The sequence below is a fragment of the Electrona antarctica genome (genome assembly GCF_951216825.1).
Source record: "Electrona antarctica genome assembly, contig: scaffold_55, whole genome shotgun sequence".
Classification (NCBI taxonomy): Eukaryota; Metazoa; Chordata; class Actinopteri; order Myctophiformes; family Myctophidae; genus Electrona; species Electrona antarctica.
In genome coordinates, this window is record NW_027638720.1 from 250,001 (window position 1) to 265,173 (window position 15,173).

Here is a 15,173-nt window from a genome sequence, read left to right on the forward strand (position 1 = left end):
GGTGGGCGTGGTCAGACCTGGGCGGGATCTGAGGAGGAGGGGGCCGTCTGGAGGAGTAGGACTCCGCCCCCCCTCGCTCCTCGTCACCTGGAGGAGAGAGAGAGAGAGAGACAGAGACAGAGACAGAGACAGAGAGAGAGAGAGAGAGAGAGAGAGACAGAGACAGAGACAGAGACAGAGACAGAGACAGAGACAGAGAGAGAGAGAGAGAGAGACAAGAGACAGAGACAGAGAGAGAGACAGAGACAGAGACAGAGACAGAGACAGAGACAGAGACAGAGACAGAGACAGAGAGAGAGAGAGAGAGAGAGAGAGAGAGAGAGAGAGAGAGAGAGAGACAGAGAGAGAGAGAGAGAGACAGATAGAGAGAGAGAGAGAGAGAGAGAGAGAGAGAGAGAGAGAGAGAGACAGAGACAGAGACAGAGACAGAGAGAGAGAGAGAGAGAGAGACAGAGACAGAGACAGAGACAGAGACAGAGACAGAGAGAGAGACAGAGACAGAGACAGAGACAGAGACAGAGACAGAGACAGAGACAGAGAGACAGAGACAGAGACAGAGAGAGAGAGAGAGAGACAGAGACAGAGACAGAGAGACAGAGACAGAGAGAGCGAGAGAGAGAGAGAGAGAGAGACACGTTATTGTCTGCCGGAGGCGGATTCTAAAAAACAATGTCTTCTAAATCCTGACAGTTTTCTGTAAAACCCTCATGTTTCTATATCAGTGATTCTCAAACTATTTCATGTCAAGGACCCCCAAAAATGATATGTATTTGGCCGCCGACCCCCATCTGAAAATATGTTGTTCCAAGGACCCCCCCACCAGCCCCCCCCCCCCCCCAAGGGACCCCCCAGAAGGAAAGATTTTAGTTCAAAAGGTTCTTCAAACAGATGACAGACAGACCAAAGACAACCTCCCACCTAGAGAGATGGAGAGACCAAAGACAACCTCCCACCTAGAGAGATGGAGAGACCAAAGACAACCTCCCACCTAGAGAGATGGAGAGACCAAAGACAACCTCCCACCTAGAGAGATGGAGAGACCAAAGACAACCTCCCACCTAGAGAGATGGAGAGACCAAAGACAACCTCCCACCTAGAGAGATGGAGAGACCAAAGACAACCTCCCACCTAGAGAGATGGAGAGACCAAAGACAACCTCCCACCTAGAGAGATGGAGAGACCAAAGACAACCTCCCACCTAGAGAGATGGAGAGACCAAAGACAACCTCCCACCTAGAGAGATGGAGAGACCAAAGACAACCTCCCACCTAGAGAGATGGAGAGACCAAAGACAACCTCCCACCTAGAGATATTTTCTTTGGTGTTTAGTCTAGTTTTTTTGTCTAGTTTTTATCTGTTGACGAAATTGTCAATATATTTAGTCATCATAGCTTAGTTTTTATTGAGTGGTGTAAACCACTCCTACAACTGGCTTTTGTGTGCAGAAAAAAATGAGCATGGTTGCTATGTTCAAAATAATTTCTGACGTAATTAAATCACACCCGGGTGAACTGGATGACCGTAGCAACCATGGTCATTTTCTCTGCACAAAAAAAGCCAGTTGTGAAATCACATCCAGGTGTGATTTCATTACGTCAGATCAGAGCTGATCAGGCTATATAATACCTTACCTTATATAATACCTCACATCGGACAAAAACTCCAGCTGAATCAACTTCATGGTCACAAATCATCACATCAGAAGACGAGTCTACCTAGCCAAAGATCTTTAACGTCAGACATTACGTCAGACCACAGCTGATCATGCTATATAAAACCTTACACCACTCAGTTCACACGGGTGTGATTTTTTAGTTTTTGTGTCGTTTTTTTGTCAGTGAAAAAAGGTATCTTTCGTCATAGTTTTAGTCGTCGCCCACCTAGGGAGATGGAGCTGGATCGCGGGTTGCCGCGCCTCGACGCCGACGCTGGGGGCGGGGCCGGGTTGCCGCGCCTCGACGCGGACGACGGGGGCGGGGCCACGCCCACGTGCTTGGAGGGCCGGAGGGGGGGCACGGGGGTGCGGGGGGGCAAAACGGGGCGCCCCCCCCCCTCCTCGGGGGGCAGGTAGATCTGTCTGTGGGCGGGGGCCCCCCCCACAGGGGCCACGGGCGTCAGGGGGAGGGGCGACGCCGGGAGGGAGCGACCCGCGCTCATAGGGACCTGTAGCTTCACCATGACCTGGAGAGAGAGAGAAAGGGCGAGAGGGCGAGAGAGAGAGAGAGAGAGAGAGAGAGGTAGGGAGAGAGAGAGAGAGAGAGAGAGAGAGAGAGAGAGAGAGAGGGCGAGAGAGAGAGAGAGAGAGAGAGAGAGGGCGAGGGCGAGAGAGAGAGACAGACATTATTTCCTATAATTGAAACAGATATTTTTTTTTATATATATTTTTATCCCACGAATAATACCATTTCTTCACCCGGTGCCAACCTGGGGAGAGCCCCGAACTTTCTTCCATGCATGAGGAGTCCATGCCGCTTCTCTTCACCTGACAGGGGGGGGGGGGGTTGGAGTTTCCCTGGTTGGCGAGTGGAAGGAACACGTTATTCCAACCAGTTCCTTTCCCCTCCATCAGGCGCCCTGGCTGGCCAGGGGGAGGCGGTATAGAGACCAGTTCCTTTCCCCTCCATCAGGCGCCCTGGCTGGCCAGGGGGAGGCGGTATAGAGACCAGTTCCTTTCCCCTCCATCAGGCGCCCCGGCTGGCCAGGGGGAGGCGGTATAGAGACCAGTTCCTTTCCCCTCCATCAGGCGCCCTGGCTGGCCAGGGGGAGGCGGTATAGAGACCAGTTCCTTTCCCCTCCATCAGGCGCCCTGGCTTGCCAGGGGGAGGCGGTATAGAGACCAGTTCCTTTCCCCTCCATCAGGCGCCCTGGCTGGCCAGGGGGAGGCGGTATAGAGACCAGTTCCTTTCCCCTCCATCAGGCGCCCTGGCTGGCCAGGGGGAGGCGGTATAGAGACCAGTTCCTTTCCCCTCCATCAGGCGCCCTGGCTGGCCAGGGGGAGGCGGTATAGAGACCAGTTCCTTTCCCCTCCATCAGGCGCCCTGGCTGGCCAGGGGGAGGCGGTATAGAGACCAGTTCCTTTCCCCTCCATCAGGCGCCCTGGCTTGCCGATGATTGGACGAGGCCCTGGTTACCGTGGTAACAGGATGGAAGATGATTGGACGAGGCCTTGGTTGCCGTGGTAACAGGATGGAAGATGATTGGACGAGGCCCTGGTTACCGCGGCAACAGGATGGAAGATGATTGGACGAGGCCCTGGTTACCGTGGTAACAGGATGGAAGATGATTGGACGAGGCCCTGGTTACCGCGGCAACAGGATGGAAGATGATTGGACGAGGCCCTGGTTACTGTGGTAACAGGATGGAAGATGATTGGACGAGGCCCTGGTTACCGCGGCAACAGGATGGAAGATGAACCAATGGCGTCCTTACCTCTCTCTGCAGTTCCTGGAACAGGTCAGCTGACTGGGACTCGCTCCGCCCCTCCAGCGCCACTCTGGGCGTGGCCGAGCCCTCATTGGTCAGGCCCCGGTAGATGGACCTCACCTCCTGGTCCTCCGATTGGTCCTCTGCTGCCGTCTCCGCGGCAACCTCGTCGTACGCCGGCAGTGGGAGGGGCCAGTCCAGGATGGAGGGCGTGTCCTGAGAGAGAGAGAGAAAGAGAGAGAGAGGGAGAGAGAGAGAGTGTAACACGTGTAACCAAATGGACCCTTACGGGTCTGTAACTCTGAGAGTGTTCAGACACTTTATTGGTCAGGGGGAGGGGCCTCCCTGCAGAGTGTCCTGAATGGTCTGGGTAAAAGGGGGAGGGGCTTACCTGCAGAGTGCCCTGATTGGCCAGGGGGGAGGGGGAGGGCGTGGCCGAGCTGAAGCTGTCGTCGGTGAAGTCGATGAGTGACACCTCGCTCTGATTGGCCGTCGCCCGTAGCAGCGCGCCGCCCGGCCCCTCCCCCCAGGGGCGGAGCTTGAGGCCCAGGGACACGCCCAGTCTCTTCAGGCCCGACGGAGCACTGACGACGTCGTCGTCATCGTAGTCGTCGAGGACGGAGTCGTAGAACGGCTCTGTACGCACACACACACACACACACACGCACACACGCACGCACGCACGCACGCACGCACACACGCACGCACGCACACACGCACGCACGCACACACACATGCAGGCACATTAGTGCACATGCGATCTAAAGGAATTCCAAACAACTAAATATGAGATTGAGAAACTTTTAGTACTTCTAGTAAGACTAAACCTTAATTGCCCAGACTCTTCTTCCACAAAGATGGCGAAAGCAAACATTCTACAACATTCAGGTAAGACAGGTCAGATGGTTTAGGGGCGACCGCACCTGTTACCTTGAAAAGGTAAGACAGGTCAGATGGTTTAGGGGCGACCGCACCTGTTACCTTGAAAAGGTAAGACAGGTCAGATGGTTTAGGGGCGACCGTACCTGTTACCTTGAAAAGGTAAGACAGGTCAGATGGTTTAGGGGCGACCGCACCTGTTACCTTGAAAAGGTAAGACAGGTCAGATGGTTTTGGGGCGACCGTACCTGTTACCTTGAAAAGGTAAGACAGGTCAGATGGTTTAGGGGCGACCGTACCTGTTACCTTGAAAAGGTAAGACAGGTCAGATGGTTTAGGGGCGACCGTACCTGTTACCTTGAAAAGGTAAGACAGGTCAGATGGTTTAGGGGCGACCGTACCTGTTACCTTGAAAAGGTAACACAGGTCATATGGTTTAGGGGCGACCGCACCTGTTACGTTGAAAAGGTAAGACAGGTCGAGATGGTTTAGGGGCGACCGTACCTGTTACCTTGAAAAGGTAAGACAGGTCAGATGGTTTAGGGGCGACCGTACCTGTTACCTTGAAAAGGTAAGACAGGTCAGATGGTTTAGGGGCGACCGTACCTGTTACCTTGAAAAGGTAAGACAGGTCAGATGGTTTAGGGGCGACCGTACCTGTTACCTTGAAAAGGTAAGACAGGTCAGATGGTTTAGGGGCGACCGTACCTGTTACCTTGAAAAGGTAACACAGGTCATATGGTTTAGGGGCGACCGCACCTGTTACGTTGAAAAGGTAAGACAGGTCGAGATGGTTTAGGGGCGACCGTACCTGTTACCTTGAAAAGGTAACACAGGTCAGATGGTTTAGGGGCGACCGTACCTGTTACCTTGAAAAGGTAAGACAGGTCAGATGGTTTAGGGGCGACCGTACCTGTTACCTTGAAAAGGTAAGACAGGTCAGATGGTTTAGGGGCGACCGCACCTGTTACCTTCTAGAGTTTCCCTTTTGTTCCAACAACAACAACAACAACACAACAATACAAAAAACAAAACAATTAGCATTTTAATAAAAATACAAAGACAATCACACTAACAATAAACCTCCTGGTTCTTCCTTTAGATGATTGACGGGTTATTATTGTTGATAATGTTGCATAATTAAAACGACCTCACACCTTTCTGAGACATTGTCCTTAAAGGTCTGGTGACATTAAAAACACTAGGTTTTCGGAACTCAATTTGCCGACAGACAGACAGACAGGCCGACAGACAGACAGACAGGTCGACAGGCCGACCGACAGACAGACAGACAGACAGGCCGACAGACAGACAGACAGACAGACAGACAGACAGACAGACAGACAGACAGACAGACAGACAGACAGACAGACAGACAGACAGGCCGACCGACAGGCCGACAGACAGACAGACAGACAGACAGACAGACAGACAGACAGACAGACAGACAGACAGACTCACTCTTCAGCATGACAGCAGGTTGTGGCGGGCGGGGGGGTGGCTGCTCTGAGAGACAGACAGGCAGACAGACAGGCAGAGAGACAGACAGTTTCAGTTCACATTTCTCTGTGTTATAAATGCATTATAACATTTGTACCACTGACTGGGGGGGGGGGGGGGGGGGGGGCAATGGGAAGCAACAAATAAAAACAACTTAATTAGGCAAAATAGAATATAATAAAGGCCAAAGAAAAAGCAATATGCCCATATATGGAGTTCTGTGTCAGGCATGCCCAAATATGGAGTGTTGTGACTTTGACTTTGACTTTGATGTCAGAACTAGGACCAGCTCCATATATGGACCCTGGGCAGGGGCCCTAGCTGTCCAGAGCCCGGGCAGAGAGGCCTTTTCGAGGCGGTTCTGGACAACCGTGGGTCCGACCGACTCGACACCGGGCACTGCCCTCCCTGTGGAGGTGTGGAACGACACCGGGCACTGCACTCCCTGTGGGGGTGTGGAACGACACCGGGCACTGCCCTCCCTGTGGAGGTGTGGAACGACACCGGGCACTGCCCTCCCTGTGGGGGTGTGGAACGACACCGGGCACTGCCCTCCCTGTGGGGGTGTGGAACGACACCGGACACTGCCCTCCCTGTGGGGGTGTGGAACGACACCGGGCACTGCCCTCCCTGTGGGGGTGTGGAACGACACCGGGCACTGCCCTCCCTGTGGGGGTGTGGAACGCGTGTGTTGAATGTGAAGTCGGTGGAGCCAACGGTTCTGGAGTTACGTGGATTCCAGACGTACAGACGTACGTAGAGAGAGACTTGGTGCATCTATAGATATGAGTGTAATGACTCTGTGACTGATGTTTATAGATGTGAGTGTAATGATTCTGTGACTGATGTTTATAGATATGAGTGTAATGACTCTGTGACTGATTGCAAAAGAAAGTAGGAGTTAGCAACCTCGCATAACAGCCCCACAAGCGCGCACGCACACGGACACACACACACACACACACACACACACACACACACACACACACACACACACACACACACACACACACACACACACACACACACACACACACACACAGTAGTTTGGTTGTGGATGCATGGGGTGTGGTTTGGTAGTTTGGTTGTGGAGGAGGGGAGTGGTTTGGTAGTTTGGTTGTGGAGGAGGGGAGTGGTTTGGTAGTTTGGTTGTGGAGGAGGGGAGTGGTTTGGTAGTTTGGTTGTGGAGGAGGGGAGTGGTTTGGTAGTTTGGTGGTACAGGGGTGTGGTTTGGTTGTGGAGGGGAGTGGTTTGGTTGTGGAGGGGTGTGGTTTGGTAGTTTGGTGGTACAGGGTGTGGTGTAACTGTGTGAACTCACTCTTGGAGCGGTCGGGTAGTTTGGTGGGTCTGGCGGTGGACGGGTGCATCCCCAGGATGTCAGGAGGATCCATGGGGTTCCCCAGGTACAGACTGAGGACGAGAACAGGTGGATATTATTATATGTGACTCTATTTGATACAGCGTTCAGGAGAGGAGAAAACAAGACTAAGTGTTCAGGAGAGGAGAAAACAAGACTAAGTGTTCAGGAGAGGAGAAAACAAGACTAAGTGTTGAGGAGAGGAGAAAACAAGACTAACTGTTGAGGAGAGGAGAAACACAAGACTAACTGTTCAGGAGAGGAGAAAACAAGACTAACTGTTGAGGAGAGGAGAAAACAAGACTAACTGTTCAGGAGAGGAGAAAACAAGACTAAGTGTTGAGGAGAGGAGAAAACAAGACTAAGTGTGTGGGAGAGGAGAAAACAAGACTAAGTATTGAGGAGAGGAGAAAACAAGTCTTAGGCCCTTTCCCAATTCCCCCCTTCTCCATGGCCCTTAGCCCTTCCCCTTGCTGATGCGCGTTCACGTGAGGAGGAAGGGTTTTCTCAATTATCTTTGGAGCGAGGGGTAGGGCCGAGGGGTAGGGTTAGGATCCCCTTCAAACGAAGGGACATCACGACCAGACTTAAAACGGAGGGACATCACAATTGGCGGAAGGCGGACGAGGTAAGATGCCTTTTTCGTCCTTTATTATGGAAGAATATGATAATAACCAATATTATTTGAATGTGTTAACAATCTGCATCGCCAAAAATATCGCAATCTCTAGCAAAGGTTAACGTTACCTCACTTGAACTAACGATATGCTACGGCGTTGCATTCATACAACGTTACGTTAACGTTAACCATTCATTTGGCATCGGCGCTTTTTTATTTTTTATTTGCCGCCGGTGCCCTGGTGGAACAACTCAGATGCAAACTAGCTTAACTAGCAGGCATCAGTCCAACCCCCAGACCACGATATGTCAACATTCTGCCGTTTTGGAGCTCTTAAAAGCCGTGAAATAGCCTACTGTACCTACACAACGCTGTCGCTGCATAACGTTGGCTACTCGGTCCAGTGATAGCTGGTATGGTTTTATCATGACCAATGTTATGCTAATCCCAACAAGTTGCAAAAGTTACATAACTAATTAGCAATGGTGTTGTTTTTTCCCCAGGCAAACCAGCTGTGGAACAGACTGCAAGCTGCTGTACAGCCTGTACATGGGATGGAGATGGATCACGATGGCATTTTCATTGTCCTAAATGTTGTTGAATTTGAAACATTGTCATTCATATCACATGTAGCATACCACGACTTGTCATAGGACATGATAGAAAATGACTGTTCTTAATGATATTAAAAACAATGAACACAGTGACCACAGCCCCTTCTTTCTATACTGTAAATAGTTTTTCCTTTTTCTAACCCTGTATATGATATAACTGTACCCATTCTATACAGACTGTTAATACAATAATCAATGAATCAGGTACAACTGTTGAGCAGGTGTCAGAATGAGCTATATCTAGCTGAATTACATTCTGGTGGGCTACCAAGATGAGACAAAATTACTAAATTACAATATATTTATTTCATCATAACCACAGCAATGTTTACGTTCCATCTCTTCTCCCAAAATAGCCGATCTACAGCTTATGGAAAGTGGTTTCCAAAGTGGGTTATGGGGACCCCCAGGGGTCCTTGAGAGACTTCCAGGGGGTCCCCAGCTAAATGATAGTTTGGAACCAAATGGACCCATAAGGGTCCATTTGTACACTCTCAGAGTTAATTAACATTGATTTTACAATATAAATTGGGGGTCCCAGAGACACAAATGCCATCAAATGGGGGTCCATGGACTAATGCATGTCACACTGGCGGTCTGTGACACTGCTAGATTCGTAAAAATCTATGGGGTCCCTGGCATATCTCTTCAAATGGGGGTCTGCAGGCTAATTATTGTCAATTTGGGGGTCCTTGACATGAAAAAGTTTGGGGACCACTGGCCTGTAGTGAGCTTGCAGATCAACTATTTTCTGAGAACAGGTTGCATATCAATATCTACAAGGGACGTTCAATATTTAGGGACGTTCCAATTCCTAGGGTGATGATTTATCTCCCTACCCCTTGACACTCATTATGTAGGGACAATGGGAAGGGGCAAGGGATAAGGGGTAGGGTTAAAAAAGGAATTGGGAAAGGGCCTAACTGTTCAGGAGAGGAGAAAACAAGACTAAGTGTTGAGGAGAGGAGAAAACAAGACTAAGTGTTGAGGAGAGGAGAAAACAAGACTAACTGTTCAGGAGAGGAGAAAACAAGACTAAGTGTTGAGGAGAGGAGAAAACAAGACTAACTGTTCAGGAGAGGAGAAAACAAGACTAAGTGTTGAGGAGAGGAGAAAACAAGACTAAGTGTTGAGGAGAGGAGAAAACAAGACTAACTGTTCAGGAGAGGAGAAAACAAGACTAAGTGTTGAGGAGAGGAGAAAACAAGACTAAGTGTTGAGGAGAGGAGAAAACAAGACTAAGTGTTGAGGAGAGGAGAAAACAAGACTAAGGGCCCGATTAAGCAAGTGGAAAAACCCATGCGGTAATACAGATTTGGGCCTCGCTCTGCGCCTTTTCGTATTATGGAAGCCGTGGTGAGCGCTCACTCATATGGAATACCACGTTCCTGCATAATTTAGCATTGGGGGAGTGTCCATATGTTAATTATTTTCGCTTTGCGCTATTTGCTATTAAGCCCCTTGACCTAAAAACACTCAGCGCATACCGATTCGACCTGGGTCTGACCACGTCTTAAAAGCAAAAAGCACTGTTTGATTTTACACTTGAGCGGCTCTGGAGTGTTGCCATGTCTGTTTGCTGTTTATTATAAGCGGCTTCTTTTTCTGTAAAGTTGCTTGTAAATATTGGTAGTTGTGGTTGCTTTTCTTGTTTCTAAAGTGCTTATTTGGGCTTTTCTCCTAATGTTGTTTAAACCAGTGATCCTCACACAGCGACATTCCCATGTCAAGGACCCCCAGATGAATGCATTTGCCCAACTAAGCCAGTGACCCCCATGACAGATTTATGTTTTTAAATGTTTCAATAACATTTTTCAAAAATATTCCACAATTGTCACTTTTTTCAAAGATTACTTTTGAAAATAGCAGATCTACCAGCTCACAATGCATCACATTCATTCATTAAAACTATGAACTCTGACTGCAGGGGGATATATATTTATAATGATCATTATAACAATGTGCAAGAAAATATGTAAAAAGAAGGAAGAACTTTATATTTGTGGACAATCAAAATATGCTGGAAATTTTAATGTGGTGTCATTAAAATGAATCTTGATATGGCAGACTCACTATCTAGAAAATAAAAACATGGCACTTAATTTAAAATAGGTTGCAGACCCCTGTTATATGCGATTCTTTAGGGAGTATGTTTATAGACCTATTTACTTGTTTCTATGAGACATGGCAACAGCAGGAGACAAGCTTTCTGGCTCAAACGTTCAAACGTTGAGATTGTAAAGGGTCAAATATCGCTCATTTCTCAACCTTTTAAAAAAATTAAAACATCTCCATAATCACTCACAGTTAGCTTTCATATGCTGTATCACACCCGACTCAATTCTTCTTCAATAAAATGCTACAAGCGAAGACCATAACATTGGGGCCGCAGCAATACGCATGGCGCACGTATGGCATTTCAACTCATTCCTTCGTCGTGACTCGAATGAAATAAAATAAAATAAACGTTATTTTACTGGTGTTTTTCAATAGAAACAAATACAGAGCGTGTGTGCAACAGTCAGTGCATATACGTGCATGCACTATAGGCTATATTTCCTCCTTGTCGGGATGGTGAGCTGAGCTCTTCACAGCCCGTTTGTCTTTCATATTATTCTTATAATATTTGATATTATAAACACTCATGGTTCTCTCATTTCTCAACCGTTTTTTAAAATGTAAAAATCCCCATATTCCTTAGGAATCTTGCTTTCATTCGCTGTATGGTACATGGTTCTATTTTTATCGAATTAAACAATATCAAACGAACTTGTATGTTCGGGGGTTAGACGATTCTGGGAACATTACGCATGGATTGCCAATTTGCCAGCCAATGCTGCGTATCTACTCGCAGTTCCATTCCGATCTGAAAGGTATAGGTAGGTGCCATTTCAAAGTCTTAGTTATTCATTTATGAATCAAATCAACTAGAATAAAGATTTTTACAGCTGTTTTTCATGCTTAGAACAGAAACAAATTAAGTGATGTGCGTATATCTCCCTCCCTTAGCATATGGCTGCGCCGCTGTAATGACTTTCCAATGAAAACTGCAAGTTACTTAACAAAATAGAGACATAGGCCTACAAGCTATGCACATCATGGCTGTGACAGTTTGTGGATCTGTTCTTTTGAGGCATAAAGGTGACAGCATGCAGTGTAATATGAATAATTAACCCAAATGTGACAAAGTCATGTCATGTCTATGGTGCCAGTCTGCAGAAATGTAATACCACTTGCCGAAAAGGGCGCATTCCATGAGGACATCAGCTGGTGTCGTAAAGAGAATAGTACGGACATGTTCATTGGGTAAGCCTCAAAACTCCCTGAAACACTCCCATGACTAATTCAAGGCCGTTTTGCTCACACCACGGGGTGTCGAAAGCGCTTCTTACCTGGCCCATAATTGTAATATGACACGCCCCCACGTCTTAAAAACTGTAAAATTATATGTAATTAGATTCCACTTGCTTAATCAGGCCCTATGTGTTCAGGAGAGGAGAAAAACGGATTGATTTTGAATCCAAAATGAGTTAAAGTGTTGGCTTTTCATGCGGGAGACCTGCTATTGGCTAAGGCTTAAAACAACCTATGCGGTCTGCGTAGCCCCAGGAGCGGTGCTAACGTGCTAACCTGTCGATGCGGTCAGCGTAGCCCCATGAGCGGTGCGGGTCAGTGTCTCCGTGCCCCGTGTGGATGAAGGAGTGTTTGAGCGGTCGGCTGATGTCGTGCGCCGACAGGCCGGCGACCGCCGTCACCACGTGGCGAGGGAACGGCCCCACGCGGAGAGAGCGCCGGTTCTGACCGCGCCACCAGTAGAGCTCCGCCCTGTGGAGACAGAGAGACGTTACACGCACGCACACACACACACACACACACACACACACACCGGGCCAGGGGTCCTTGAGGGAGTTCCAGGGGGTCCTTGAGGGAGTTCCAGGGGGTCCTTGAGGGAGTTCCAGGGGGTCCTTGAGGGAGTTCCAGGGGGTCCTCGGCTAAATGGATAGTGAAGAACCGAATAGATCTTATGGGACTGTAACTCTGAGAGTGTACAGATGGAACCTAACGGGTCCGTTTGGTTCCATCTGTACACTCTCAGAGTTAAACTAACCGTTTGGTTCCATCTGTACAATCTCAGAGTTAAACTAACCGTTTGGTTCCATCTGTACACTCTCAGAGTTAAACTAACCGTTTGGTTCCATCTGTACACTCTCAGAGTTAAACTAACCGTTTGGTTCCATCTGTACACTCTCAGAGTTAAACTAACCGTGATTTTACAATATAGATTTGGGGTCCCAGAGATAGAAATGCCATTAAATGGGGTTCCGTAGACTAATGCATGTCCAACTGGGGGTCCTTGAAATGAAACGGGTTGAGAATCACTGCTAGAGCCGTAGACACCTTCTCTTATGGGGGTCCCTGGCATGCCATTTCAAATGGGGGGGGGGTCCCTGGCATGTCATTCTTATGGGGGGGGTCCCTGGCATGTCATTCTTATGGGGGGGGGGTCCCTGGCATGTCATTCTTATGGGGGGGGGTCCCTGGCATGTCATTCTTATGGGGGGGGTCCCTGGCATGTCATTCTTATGGGGGGGGGTCCCTGGTATGTCATTCTTATGGGGGGGGGGTCCCTGGCATGCCATGTCAAATGGGGGTCCGCAGGGCTAATTAGTGTCACTTTGGGGGTCCTTGCCATGAAACAAGTCTGGTTTACCACTGCTCTAGCAGACTGGTAACATCTTTGAGCCTTTACCACTGCTCTAGCAGACTGGTAACATCTGGTTACCACTGCTCTAGCAGACTGGTAACCCTAACCACTGCTCTAGCAGACTGGTAACATCTGGTTACCACTGCTCTAGCAGACTGGTAACCCTAACCACTGCTCTAGCAGACTGGTAACATCTGGTTTACCACTAGCAGACTGGTAACATCTGGTTTACCACTGCTCTAGCAGACTGGTAACATCTGGTTTACCACTGCTCTAGCAGACTGGTAACATCTGGTTACCACTGCTCTAGCAGACTGGTAACATCTGGTTTACCACTGCTCTAGCAGACTGGTAACATCTGGTTACCACTGCTCTAGCAGACTGGTAACATCTGGTTACCACTGCTCTAGCAGACTGGTAACCCTAACCACTGCTCTAGCAGACTGGTAACATCTGGTTACCACTGCTCTAGCAGACTGGTAACATCTGGTTACCACTGCTCTAGCAGACTGGTAACATCTGGTTTACCACTGCTCTAGCAGACTGGTAACATCTGGTTACCACTGCTCTAGCAGACTGGTAACATCTGGTTTACCACTGCTCTAGCAGACTGGTAACATCTGGTTTACCACTACTCTAGCAGACTGGTAACATCTGGTTACCACTGCTCTAGCAGACTGGTAACATCTGGTTTACCACTGCTCTAGCAGACTGGTAACATCTGGTTTACCACTACTCTAGCAGACTGGTAACATCTGGTTACCACTGCTCTAGCAGACTGGTAACATCTGGTTACCACTGCTCTAGCAGACTGGTAACATCTGGTTACCACTGCTCTAGCAGACTGGTAACATCTGGTAACATCTGGTTCACCACTGCTCTAGCAGACTGGTAACATCTGGTAACATCTGGTTCACCACTGCTCTAGCAGACTGGTAACATCTGGTTACCACTGCTCTAGCAGACTGGTAACATCTGGTTACCACTGCTCTAGCAGACTGGTAACATCTGGTTTACCACTGCTCTAGCAGACTGGTAACATCTGGTAACATCTGGTTCACCACTGCTCTAGCAGACTGGTAACATCTGGTAACATCTGGTTCACCACTGCTCTAGCAGACTGGTAACATCTGGTTTACCACTGCTCTAGCAGACTGGTAACATCTGGTTCACCACTGCTCTAGCAGACTGGTAACATCTGGTAACATCTGGTTTACCACTGCTCTAGCAGACTGGTAACATCTTTGAGCCTTTACCACTGCTCTAGCAGACTGGTAACATCTGGTTTACCACTGCTCTAGCAGACTGGTAACATCTTTGAGCCTTTACCACTGCTCTAGCAGACTGGTAACATCTTTGAGCCTTTACCACTGCTCTAGCAGACTGGTAACATCTTTGAGCCTTTCGGATACAAACATACATGCCACGCCCTAAAGAATGGGTTCCCAAAGTGGGGTCCGGGGATCCCTTGGAGTACTTGAGGGAGTTCCAGGGGGTCCATAGCTCAATTAGAGATATAAGGAACCAAATGGACCCTTATGGGTCTGTAACTCTGAGAGCTTACAAATGGAACCAAATGCACCCTAACAGGTCCATTTGGTTCCATGTGTACACTCTCAGAGTTAAATTAACAGCGGTTTTACAATATAAATTGCGGTCCCAGAGATATCTCGGGGGTCCGTAGCATAATGCGTGTTTCGGAATCACTGCTAGAGCCGTAAAAATCGGGGGTCACTGGCATGTGTTTTCAAATGGGGGGTCCGTGGCCTAATAAATGTTGATTTGGGGGTCCGCGGCCTAATAAATGTTGATTTGGGGGTCCGCAGCCTAATAAATGTTGATTTGGGGGTCCGCAGCCTAATACATGTTGATTTGGGGGTCCGCAGCCTAATAAATGTTGATTTGGGGGTCCGCAGCCTAATACATGTTGATTTGGGGGTCCGCAGCCTAATACATGTTGATTTGGGGGTCCGCAGCCTAATAAATGTTGATTTGGGGGTCCGCAGCCTAATAAATGTTGATTTGGGGGTCCGCAGCCTAATAAATGTTGATTTGGGGGTCCTTGACACGAAAAAG

At 48.7% G+C, this 15,173-nt stretch overlaps 1 protein-coding gene across 1 annotated transcript in view; it reads right to left on the reverse strand.

Annotated features, from left to right (window-relative positions):
- Positions 1-15,173, reverse strand: part of LOC306917776 (activated CDC42 kinase 1-like) — a gene marked incomplete at its 5' end in the record, with an annotated part of 66,693 nt that overhangs the window by 6,664 nt on the left and 44,856 nt on the right. The window contains 7 exons of the mRNA XM_079530685.1: positions 1-87; positions 1,881-2,181; positions 3,430-3,639; positions 3,815-4,059; positions 5,764-5,808; positions 7,121-7,212; positions 12,023-12,217. The exon at positions 1-87 is cut by the window's left edge and continues 77 nt beyond it. Of these exons, the coding sequence (XP_079386811.1) occupies positions 1-87; positions 1,881-2,181; positions 3,430-3,639; positions 3,815-4,059; positions 5,764-5,808; positions 7,121-7,212; positions 12,023-12,217 (1,175 nt within the window). The remainder of the gene's footprint in view (positions 88-1,880; positions 2,182-3,429; positions 3,640-3,814; positions 4,060-5,763; positions 5,809-7,120; positions 7,213-12,022; positions 12,218-15,173) is intronic.